The 12,771-nt window shown below is 36.3% G+C and overlaps 1 protein-coding gene across 1 annotated transcript in view; it reads right to left on the minus strand.

Moving 5' to 3' along the window:
- Nucleotides 1–12,771, minus strand: part of Tmtc2 (transmembrane O-mannosyltransferase targeting cadherins 2) — a 388,745-nt gene that overhangs the window by 122,910 nt on the left and 253,064 nt on the right. Inside the window, exon 8 of the mRNA XM_038314716.1 lies at nt 795–916. Within this exon, the coding sequence (XP_038170644.1) occupies nt 795–916 (122 nt within the window). The remainder of the gene's footprint in view (nt 1–794; nt 917–12,771) is intronic.

Consider the following 12,771-nt stretch of genomic DNA (forward strand, 5'->3'; position numbering starts at 1 on the left):
TCCAAAAGTTATCACATTTTGCCAACCATTCTTTTTGCACATTATGGTAATTCCTTCTAGATTGTGTTTCTTGGAAGAATATCTTTAAAAAAAGTTCTCAGTAGAGGTTTCTTATAGGTATTTTTACTTAATTTCTCCAGGGACTGAGAATTCCCTGATCTGATGCAAGTCTTTAAGTCTTAATAATATAGATAGATAGATAGATAGATAGATAGATAGATAGATAGATAGATAGATAGATTGATTTATCATGTAAACAGTGTTTTGTCTGTATGTTTGCAGGCCAAAAGAGGGCACCAGATCTCATTATAGACGGTTGTGAGCCACCATGTGGTTGCTGGGAATTGAACACAGGACCTCTGGAAGAGCAGTCAATGTTCTCAAACTTTGAGCCATCTCTATAGCCCTGTAAAATGTGTAATATTTTATATGGCCCATTATTTGGTAAAACAGGCCTCAGTTCTAATTCCAGCCAACTTGATGCTAACAAATTTGCAAAGCATATTATTTTATACAAACATTGCCATTAAGACAACATGAATGGGTGATGATGTAATTGAGGTTCTCCATCTATGTTTGTCTCGTTGATACATCAGGGATGCTCATATCTCACACTCTATAGGACAGACCCAAAGTTTTGGGTTTTTTTTCATTGTCTGTTTAGGTATATAATAGTATCATTATCATTAATTTACTGAATTCACTGGTTCAGGATAAGTACTTTAAACTCCTGCTATCCCCTGTACACATGGGAAAAATTCAATTTCTGGAGAATTCAAAAGACGGGTGCTTACTGTTAAAGCGAGCAGTTTCCCATAGGTGAGGTGAGCAGGGATGTGGTCAGTCTTGGATCTCAGTGACTCCATGTACCAGTGCTCAGCTTCAGGGAGCTTACCCAGTCGCATGTATGCTTCACCTGGAGAGAGAATTACCGAAGTCAAAAGGATGCTGCAATTTCTCATGCGTCAATGCACACTAGGATAACGACAGGCAAGGTTCCAAAAGTCCACAAGAGCTTGGAATTTCACCAGGAGGGAATGCATAAATCATCAAGGAGACATATCTGACATGACTTACACAGTATGCAATGCATATATGGACTAAAACAACGCAGGGCATACTAGAGGGATGGCTCAGTGTCTGCCACGTGATCAAGAGGTCTTGAGTTCGGATCCTCAGCACCCATGTATACAACAAGGCCAAGCGGGGCAGTGAGAGCCTGGAATTGGAAGCTCACACACGTATACAGAGGCAGGTGTGGCTGTGCCAGCCTGAAACCTGAAGCTCATTGGACAGGCACCCCAGGTGTAGTCTAGCTCTTCAGGTGGAGTAGAGATCCGCCTTGAAAAATGAGACTCAAGAAGTGTGGCGTTAGGCCAGGCGGTGGTGGCACACGCCTTTAATCCCAGCACTCGGGAGGCAGAGGCAGGCGGATCTCTGAGTTCGAGGCCAGCCTGGTCTACAAGAGCTAGTTCCAGGACAGGCTCTAGAAACTACAGGGAAACCCTGTCTCGAAAAACAAAACAAAACAAAACAAAACAAAAAAGTGCGGTGTTAACTCAACTGGAAAATTTACTATAAAGAGTGACAATCTGAGCTTGACCCCAGATTCAGATGGAGGAAGGAGAGAAGTGACTGTCGAGAGCTGTCCTCTGAGCTCCATATACACACTAAAATAAATGCAAAAAAAGAAAGGAAAAAAATGTTGTACATAGTATAGCTTTGTCTTTTAAAGATAAAATTTCCAAATATAGATCATTCCTCACCATTTAGTTTATAGTGATTACTCACTTAATTATGCATTTGAACCAGTTACATTGTTTATTTGGATTAATTTATTCTTTAGAAACTGATTTTGAGAATAACTACATGGCTGGCCTCATGTGGGGCTACAGGAAGGAAGATACACCCTCTAAAGTCTTTCACCCACGCAGAAGAAGTAAGAGTTAAAATGTTTTTGAATTAAACATTGCTGCTAGGCCACGTACCATCTTGCAATTTTAGCTTGGAGGAAGCTGAAATAAGACAATTACAAATTATAGGTTATCCTGGGTACAGCAAGAATTTTTCATAACAGCCAGGCAGTGGTGGCGCATGCCTTTAATCCTAACACTTGGGAGGCAGAGGCAGGCAGATTTCTGTGAGTTTGAGGCCACCCCGGTCTTTAGAGTGAGTTCCAGGACAGGCTCCATAGCTACTGAGAAACTGTGTCTGGAAAAAAAAAATCTAGGTGGCTATATTTTATTGTTCTTCAGCATTTTTCAAAGTTAATAAGAGTAAATAAAATTTACCAGTATCATTTGGAAAATCAATTAAAATACGGTGATTAACAAGTAAGACCAGTTTTTACACACACACAAAAAAAATTCAGGGTCTTTCAGGCATTAACTTTATTTTTCAGCTACTAAAATGTATAGCTAACTATCAACCAAGAAGGAAGGAGGGAAAAAAGGAGAAATAAAGCCAAAAGCATAGTAAGTGGTTTCCTTATTCTCATCCCTATCTCCTTTATGCTGGAGTATAAAAGAAAGCTCGGTAGGTAGAAAAATTGCACTCTAAGATAACATATAATTAAGTTAAATAATATAGCTTTAATGGTAATGGTGAACGTAGACACCTTCCATTTGCAGAGAATAGGCGAGACTAGTAACTTACTTTATCACCAAGCAGACTTTTATGACTAGCCATAACCGTAATGTCATTTCCATTGAGAAGCACAACAAGTGCCTCCCTAAGCATGCTGCCCACAGTAGCTATGCATGTTTAATTCAAGAGAAGAACGTACTCCCTTTTAAAAACAAATAAACATATTCTTTCCCTTTTTATTGTTAATTGATTTTTGTTCTCTGGGTTTTTTGCTTATTTTGCACATTACTATTATGACAAATAGATCTCATAAACTGAATTGGCTCTTGACCTTTGAGTGCCCTTTAGACGGTTGTACTGGTGTCAAACAGTATGCAAAATGCAAAGCTGTACGTATCTACCCAAGCCTATCTATTAGTTTCCAGTTTTAATGACAGTCCTTAGACCCAACTATCACGAAAGCGATCATTTAGAAATGGTTGAGGTTTTGAAGCATAAATTTTTAACAGGCTGTCATTTGAGAGTGACTGGATGAAGTCACCAGAAACAGTGACACCCACCTCAGAGATTAGATTGGAAGATGCAGAAAAGCTTTCAGTAGTAGTGGCAGGATATAAGATGAATGCCATCCACTTTACGAAGTTTCTGAAATAGCTATCTTTTTTTTTTTAAAGCTTGAGTTCTTCCTACCTCCCCCCCTCCTTTTCCTTCCTTTCTTTCTTCCTCCCTCCTTCCCTCCGTCCCTCCCTCTTTCTTTCTTTCTTTCTTTCTTTCTTTCTTTCTTTCTTTCTTTCTTTCTTTCTTTCTTTCTTTCTGAGTTTTATGTATTTTCTTTCTGTTATTTGTTTTTTTCCTTCCCATGTATGCTTACTTTCAAATAAAACAATGATATTTTCCCTTCTGAATAATGAACCACACCTTCCAGTAAAAAAAATAATAAACATGATTTATATAATAAGCATAATACAAAGTATTGAAAACCTGGATGCAATTAATGATAAAGTATGTCTGAATATATGTCTGTAAAAATGAATTATAAAGTCGGAAGGAAGATGGGCTTACATTTCATTTTTAATCAACCTGAAATTCTACCTCAGTTAATCATGCTTTTCATGTCAGTACTTGAAAGCTATACAACCATTTCATCAGTTAGGGAACCTGTTTTTGTTTATTAAAATTTTAATTTTAGGCAGAGTAAGTCTTACAGAAAAGCATTAAAGGATCCCAAGTCCTGAGTGTTTTGAGATTTAAATCATATATATATATATATATATGTGTGTGTGTGTGTGTGTGTGTGTGTGTGTGTGTGTGTGTGTGTGTGTATATATATATATATATATTACATTTAAGTTATTCACAGGCAAAAATAAAAAACATTCAGAAAAAGTTACATGTTATTTCCCTCTCAGAAATATTAGCAAAACATACTTTGAATAAAAATACTGATTTTGTAAGTATCAATAATCAGTGTACGGCTACTTTCTTTACTAAGAATTAGTGAGTAATATTAATTTGCAAGGCTCGAGATATAGGAAAATGGTAGAGATTCATAAAAAAGACATATAATATAATCATGGCAAGTGAAATAAATGTTAAAGTATTCTATATGCATTATAATACTGTGTATTTTAGAAACTATTATATCATATATATTAACACGTAATGACAATACTAAGTATCCTATAAATTAGGGTAGCAAACTGGCAAATGTCTGACATATGTTCACTGAGTTTGATTAGTCTACACATCTGAGCATGTAGAATTTCTCCTAATTTACTCTCATCAAGGAATCTGAACATAGCCACTCATGGTGGGTCTGCAGATGAAACCTATTCTGTAGTTTTATGGATCCCTCTCACTTCCTGTAAAAGAATATCACTACTGGATTTTCCAGAATAAAGGAATGGAGAAATAGAGAAGTTAAGTAAAATAAATACATAGTTGGAGACGTTTCCACTTAAACCAAGCACTGCCTGCCCTCCACAGCTAGTACTGGATAAACAAACTTGGGAGGAAACAATTTGCTTCTTGTTAATGGGAAATGATTTCCCATCTGTAATACATTGGCCAGCAGGTATATTTCCTTACCTTTGGTTCATCTGCTGAGTTAAAAAAAATAAAGATGACCAATAATAAACTGTGGCTGATCTTATAAATCTTCTTCAAAGCCAGACATGGTGGCCTATGCCTTTAATCCCAGCAGTTGGAAGGCAGAGACAGGTGGATCTCGTGAGCTCAAGGCCAGTCTGTTCTACAACGTGAGTTCCAGTAAATCAAGCACTGTGTCTCAAAAAAAAAAAAAAAAAAATGAAGAAAAGCAAAGAAGAAATGAGGAAGGAAATGCATCTTCATCTTCATAGGTAATTTAATTCTTAAGAGAGAAATGTGTGGCACATAAGGCCTACGACAGTAAAAGCAAACACACATACACACACACATATACACACATACACACACATATACACACACACACACGCACACACACATATACACACATACACATACACACATACGCACACACATACACACACACATGCGCACACATTCAATCATGCGGTGTCTACAAAACATGTAAAAAATCAAGATGCAAAACCTGAAATGCAAGAAAATGCAGGATAAATGATATGTGTTCAGATAGAACTCAGTTAAGACTTAACAAGTACTTGCTACATCACTGACATGGGCAAAGTTGGAGTTTTATAGTTCTTGTCTCAAATGAACGTGGATGTTTAGGGAGGAACAGGAAAACCTCATAGATTATGAGGGATTTGTGCAGGAGAATTACAAATCATAGCTTGAGAATGGAGAGCTAGTTCAGGACTTAAGTGAACTTACTGCTGTTGCAAGAGGCCTGGGTTCAAATCCACTCACCAAAATGGTGGCTAACAAACATAACTCCAGTGCCAGAGGATCCACTACAAGAACAAGGTACACAGACACACACACAGACCAAACACCCATACACAAAACTGTAAAAATAAATAAATACTTTAAAAAATAATAGCTTAATGACTGGACAGCTCAAGAGCCACTGTTTTCTATTTTGCTAAGCATCCAGTCACACAATATTTACTGACAGTCTAAAATACCTTTATATACTTATACCAGCCTTATTCTCAAATTAACACCAGTTTTGTTTACTAAGGTGACTGTGTCTCAGACCTTAAGCAATATGTTCAAGTTTTTTTTTTTTTTTTTTTTTTAAATAGTGCCAAACTCAGAGAAGGAAGTATGTGTTTTCTCTGGCTTGGCCTAGAGAAAAGACTCAGGTTAATAGCTCTTACTGTTCTTCCAGAGGACCAACCTTCAGTTCTCAGCACCCACGTTAAGTGGCTCACAACTGCCTATAACTCTACATCCAGAGAATTCAATCGCTGTTATGTGTATCTATGAGCATGTGCACATGTACGTGCATACACACACACACACACACACACACACACACACACACGATAAATCTTAAAAACAGTTCCTCCCACTCTTTTCCCTATACCATTTTTCACAAATTGGATTTAAAAACATAATTACAAATGAGATGAAATAAGAGCAAAATGTACCAGGAGAGGATTTTCCCTGGCATGAGAGTGATACTCACTGAATCTTTTAAATTGATTGAAATATTGAAATTATAAGAATTGCTGAAAGGTGATGGCCCCAAGAAAGGAAAGTTCAGGGAATTCAAGAATGAAAGAAATAGAGCTAGATGGTTGAAAACAGGCTGGTTGGAGGAGGGTTAACTCATATTCTCTAGGACTATAAATTTTAAGTTACAATAACAAAAAATGTTTATAGTACCCAGGAACAAAGAAACAACAATAACTACTTTTCCTGTTCATTCTTCTTTAAAAATTAATGCAATAGAGGTATTTCATGAGAATAAGATTTTCGGTGTGATGATGTAGTGGTTGGGTTCATTACCCAGACTTGTTTTTGATTCCCTTGCACACTAAAAGGGATTTGGATGTCTCTAGGTTGGCTTCCAGCAGAGATAACCCAGTTTCTTAAGTAGGACAGATAATGTCACTTGTCCTAATCAGAGCTACTTCTAAACAACCCAGGCAAAAGCCAACTTCTTGAGGAAAACAAACTGGGTTATCAGTGACGTCATGGCCTAGAGCTCACTGATTCCTGTGTTTCAAATTATTTGGCAGCTCCTGTGTACAGATAAGGGTTCGAGGAAGTATTATGGATTAAGACTCTGGACAGGTTTTGCTGAGTTTATAGAACTCTTCTGGTCACTCCTAACAAAAGTGATTTCCTATTCCTCAAGAGAAATATAATTGTTCAAGGCCTTTTAAAGACTTTGCTATCTTTCATATAAACTTACACTATCCAGTGTAGACTACAATAAACATACATGCAATATAGTATGTTAGAATTTGTTGCCAACTTCATAGAGTATAAAATCTAGTGGTAAGTAAATTTATGATGTTTTCATAACTTGATTTTAGGTGTACACACACACAACATAAGAAAAATGATTTGTCTTTTTCATTTATGTATATGGGGAGGAAAGAGAAACAGAAATAGTCTCTGTGCCCCGTGTGTGCAGTGCCCAAGGAGTCCAGAAGAGGGCTTTGGGTCTCCTGGAACAGAAGTTTAGGTGATCGTGAGCTATCTGCTGTTGGTATTGGTAACTGATTCTGTATTCTCTGATATAGTTTGCTAATTTAAAGCATTTAGTTCCATATTTTATTTGAAAGAAAACTCTGCCAGTTGCATCAAAATTTTAGTTCTCACACTCAGAAGATCATGACCCTCTTACTATGTGTTCAAATTACTCCCCAACTTTTCGCATAGCTCCACTTCTTCAGCAATTATCTTGTTATTTTCAAAGGTAATTATAAAACGTGTTGATTTATTGTGGTATTGAAAGAAATAAACAGCAATGAAAGTCTTGGGATATCTTTTATACCATTCCCTCATCACTGTCTCATATGAATGTCTACTCTCTTTTAAATTATAGTTTCATTACTAGAATAAACTACTTAACCCACATAGAGCTGTGAGGTGTGACACATTTCTTCTTTTATTTTTTATCTAAAACATTTAAATGGTTAGAAATCAACTTTTATAAACATCCCCTTCATACAGATATTTAATTCAAGGCCACCTTATCTTGTTCTTATGTCATTTGCTTTCTAATTACTCTATTTTTTTCCATGAAGTTGTGTGTAACATCCACTATTCATCTTTAAATCTTCTACTAATTTCCTGCTGATTGTATCCAAACAAACTTAAGGACTTCTCTCAAAGTAGTTGATCAATTTTTTTTGAAAATACTTATTGTTATTGCATTAAAAAATCTTTGGGTCTGGGACTTGGAGAGACAGTTCAATCAGGAAAGGGAGAGGGTGAGTTTGGGTGCCCAGATCCCACATAATAAAAGCCAGGTGTGGTTGTATGTGTACATCTGTTTCCCAAGTGCAATCTGGAGGACTGGGAACTGTGACAAGCAAAATAGCCAGCCCGTGAGTACCAGGTTCAAGAGAGACTCTCTCAGGAGTTAATGTAGTAAGTTTACTCACTAAAGCACACATACACATACAAGATGCAGTACACATTGTAAGACATAATCATAAAATTTTATGAATCAATTTTCTTAAAAGGTGATTCAACAAAACTGAGTTTTGCTCATGAAAGATTCTTTTTCGTATTTGTTCTCTCTCCTTCTCCAGAGATTATAATCCTTCTTTTCCCAAATAAACACAATGATATTCATTCATGATATCAGATAGAAAGTCATTCATCTCTTCATCATGTCTTCCAACCTAAGTCCAAGTCTCTGGTTCCAAATAATACCCAACTCATATCTGATGAATAATTGATTATGCTATGTAACAACTTGGATTTAGGTATTATATTTTTGCTAAGTGTGTCAGAGCATAGGAAACTCCAAGAAATTCCCTTTTCTTTTTAAAGAATCTCTGATGAAATAAAAGTAAATGACACTAATGTCATTTAATTGATAAAAGTGATTTATTTGGATTTTAATTTTCAGTGTTTTTATTCATTTATTTGTGTGTGTGTGTGTTTGTGTGTGTGTGTGTGTGTGTGTGTGTGTGTGTGTGTTTTACTTGGATGCATCTCTTTGTACCATGTGTGCTTGCATAGGCCAGGAGAGGCATTAGATTCTTCGAACCTGAGTGCTCACCAGCCAAAATTTTAGTTTATGCTTCAATGTCAGAAGTAGCAATCGAAGAGTAGAAAGTCTGGTTATTATTTTTAATGTTTCTATGCCACAAATTAACTGTTACTCTTCATTGCTGGTGTTCGTGACTCTATTTCCATCTGAACCTTCTCCCAACTTTATTCACATAAAAATAACATAGTCCAGTTAACCTAGACACTCTATCCCTGAATGGAATTACTCAATGGCAGGAAAAGAAAATTCACATGATTCCAATTGAGCTTCCTTCCTCTCTGACAATACGTTGAACTGTTGAGAATTGAACAGAGGACATGGAAGTCAAATCAAACATTTCCAAGTAGGGGACTGTGAGGTCACTGGCACAGGTTAAATATGGAACTAACAGCATTAAATCTAAGAGAACCTTAAATCCTGAAAGGTAGTTTTTCATCAGAGAAAATATGCAGGGGGTGTGTGGGAGGTTGGGGTGGAGCTAAGTATGAATTACATTAGGTTTACTTAATCATCAAGACATGGGTAAAACTTCAGAAAAAATTGAGAAGGTTCTAATTTGTAGCGTGAGGTTAAACACAGGAAACTCATGATGTGCCGTCAAAATTGAACTTGGAAAGAAGCCAAAACCCTGTGTCAATATTTCTCTACTTCCAGCTAGAGCTCCTGATGTTCTTTACGCTAATCAATTTCCTTTCAACTTTCAAGGAAATAAATCACGAAAATAATCAATTCTATTGGCTTGGTGCCAGTCCTATCCAGTGCTCAGAACCTTCCAACACTACATGTGGTGTGTGTGTGTGTGTATGTGTGTGTGTGTGTGTGTGTGTGTTCTTGTATATGTTGAGGGAGGTGAAAATCCTTCCCTTCAGAATACAGTCCCCTTCAGACTTTTGTACTACCGAAATACTCTAAAAGAAAAAAAAAAGGAAAAGAAAACATGCAAAGGGGTGCTAACTAGTGTTTTTAAAACAAAACCAGATTTACACCAGGAAAAAAGAGAAAACTGTGCACTAGCATGAGGAGCAATAATACATGTAATACCAATTGAGAAACAGGGATAAAATAGTTAAGAAAATGAGAAAGGACTTTCTTATGGCCAAAAGAGTAGCATAAAATATTTCAACAATTTAAGAAGACTTTTAAATACATGTGTTTCATGCATATTCCTGAAACAAACAATATTTATCGATAACATGTGATGTTTTATTTATAAATTTATATATAAATTGCCTTTGTATTAGTTACGATGATATAAAAAATACAAGAACCTTAACGTTCTTTTTATTTTTGACTACTTAAGAATAGGATCCTATAACAACTCCCAAACCTTTCCATAATTAATGTGTTTGTAACAACTTACTGTCTGGAATAAAACACTACACATTCTATTTGCTGTCTTTATTTGTTGTGAATAAGGCAATGGTTTCTATCCATGTAGATAAAATTATAAACAAACAAACAAACAAAAGATCATTGGGAAAGTTAAATGATATTTTTCTGTAAGAAACAACTTTTTTTAACCTATTTGGAAAATCAGACATGAATGCACACATGGCCTACAGAGAATTGGCAATGTATTTTAGTTTAACCCACAGTTCTATTGCTACCATTGAGGCTTGTGAGTGTTGAAGTTTTCACAGGAGAAACTGGGTAGACCTTGGAAGCATCAGCTTCTTCACTTTCTCCGGAGACCTCGCCTCTGCCTCTGGCTCCCTAAAGTCACAGTAAAGCCAGCATTCCTCTTCCCTAACATGGCTCCTAAAATGAAGACAGCTTCTTCCCAGAGGCAAGCGTAAGATATGCTTAGCAAAGCCAATCTCTCTATTCTCCTGTGATCCCTAAAGACCCTTGCCCCATAGGATGCCTGCCTGCATCAAATAAATGGAAGGAATTGTACAAAAAAAAAAAAAAAAAAAAACAACCAACCAACAACAACAAAGCCCAAGAAGGATATAACATATATCTTTAGCCAATGGGTTTTCTTCAATGATTAACCACAGCATCTGATCCATCTGTCTGATCCCATTTCTGTATGGCTTTCCTAGTTTCACCAAACTTCAGCATAAGGATAACTTCCTTTAGGTCTATGGGCTTTACTTTCTGAAGCTCTACAGTCACAGACAACTGACTAAAATGATTGCTCTACTTTCAATAGACTCTTCTAGGTGAGAAGAGGTACCCTATATTTCTGTCTTGGCAGTTGCCTATTCTAAACGACTAAACAGTAATTTTTCATTTCTTTGAGTTTTCAAGATAGTATCTTTCCACACACAAAAACCCCTTCCATACACTGTGTCTATCTAGAAAAGTGACATCAAACTCTGTATCTTTTAGAATGCCAGATTTTGAAATATAATGAATTCTGCAGTTAAAATAGCGCTTCAATTTTAAAATGCAGTCCAACCTGTATTTACCACTGGGTAAAAGATTCACCCTATGGCTATTATCCAGAAAAAGATTTAAAAATATACTTTTTCCTCATTTACTTCAATTGACATGTCAGGAAATTGATTTTTGCAAAGAGGACACATTGTAATTTTTTTTGGAAATCAGAGATTCCAAAGACTATAATTAGGTATTAAGTATATTCATTTCCTTATAATTTGATTTTAAAATAAAAAAAATTGAGGCTCATTCTTTTCCTTTACCACAAACTGGCAAAAGGATGAATTAATGTAACAGGTGGGCTTCTGTGGTTTTAATAGCAATGAAATATAATCAACTGTCTCATATCATATTTCCAGGAAAGCAAGTGAGATTGAGACCTAAGCAAGATCCTTAAGCAGACACACTATTGACATTCAAGTGTTCAGACTCCCCAAAGGGACTATATATCTTGCTGTCCTATGTTTAATTGAAACTTTAAACAAAATATATTGCCTATTTAATGCAGCTGAACTGGATGCTGCCCTTTGTAGTGTACAGAGTAATGCCTAGCAAAATTGAGGGTTGAAACCTCAGTGCACGATGTGGATGTTATGTCAAGCAGAAAATAAAAAAAGTAAAACTTAGACTCCTACAGTAAAATGAGAAATGAACATCTGTAGTTTTGTGTTCATAAATTTTGTAAATTTATCGTAGTGATACACAGCCAGAAGTTTATGACTTCTCCTATCTTGCTGACTATTTAACTTCCTGAGGAAATTCTGCATGTCTTTCAAACCTATACTTGCCTTTATTTATCTTAGAAACTAGAATATTATTTAGGGAGTTGTAGAGATTAGTACGTAATCCCATTAAATATTATGTAATCACGATTAAATATTGAGGACTGACATACAGATCTCAAGAGTGCCAATGGAGTCAGACACAAGAAAAATCTGCAGAATTACAGACGGGAAAACAGGTGACAAGAGAAGTTGCCCCGCGCTGGTGTGTTAATGCGACTACTAGGAAGGTGGACAGTTCACATCTGCTACAGCTGAAAAGCAGCCCCTCACATTCCCTGTGCCCACCATGCGGAGCCATCCTCTTTGGAAAAACCCATCATGGACAATGAAACGTGCAAAGCATCCTAAGAAGACATCAGTCTGCATAGTCTCTGAATGCCTTCTGCAACACGGTCGGGTGCCAGAGAGACAGGGGAAGGAGGAAAGAGATCAGCAAAGAGGAGAGAGAGGAAGGGTTAGATTACCCATGAGTTTTTTTTTTTTAATGAAGCTAAAAATAGACAGTGCAGAAGACTAAGTGGAAAACGAACTTTTATCGAAATTTTACCAAATGAACTCAGCATATAACTTACATACTTCAGGAAGTAATGATTACTGTCCATCACCAACAGGTCTAAAGGATCCTCTTTTTGAGAATTTTGGGGGTTTTATGCAAATAATAGCCTAATGGTCACTAAGAGCTATTATGACACTTAACTCTTTCTTTCTACAAGTTACCTTGTACCCCAAATTTCTCTAATAAATTAACTGTATTTTCAATTCACTGCCAGTTCTTCTACTCTCTGCGAATACTCCAATGCATTTGGAGATGCAGCTTTCATATCTAAAGGATCTAAAGGGCACCGTTAGGAGTGGAAAATTAAATCAAAA

The sequence above is a fragment of the Arvicola amphibius genome, chromosome 17 (assembly GCF_903992535.2).
Source record: "Arvicola amphibius chromosome 17, mArvAmp1.2, whole genome shotgun sequence".
NCBI lineage: Eukaryota > Metazoa > Chordata > Mammalia > Rodentia > Cricetidae > Arvicola > Arvicola amphibius.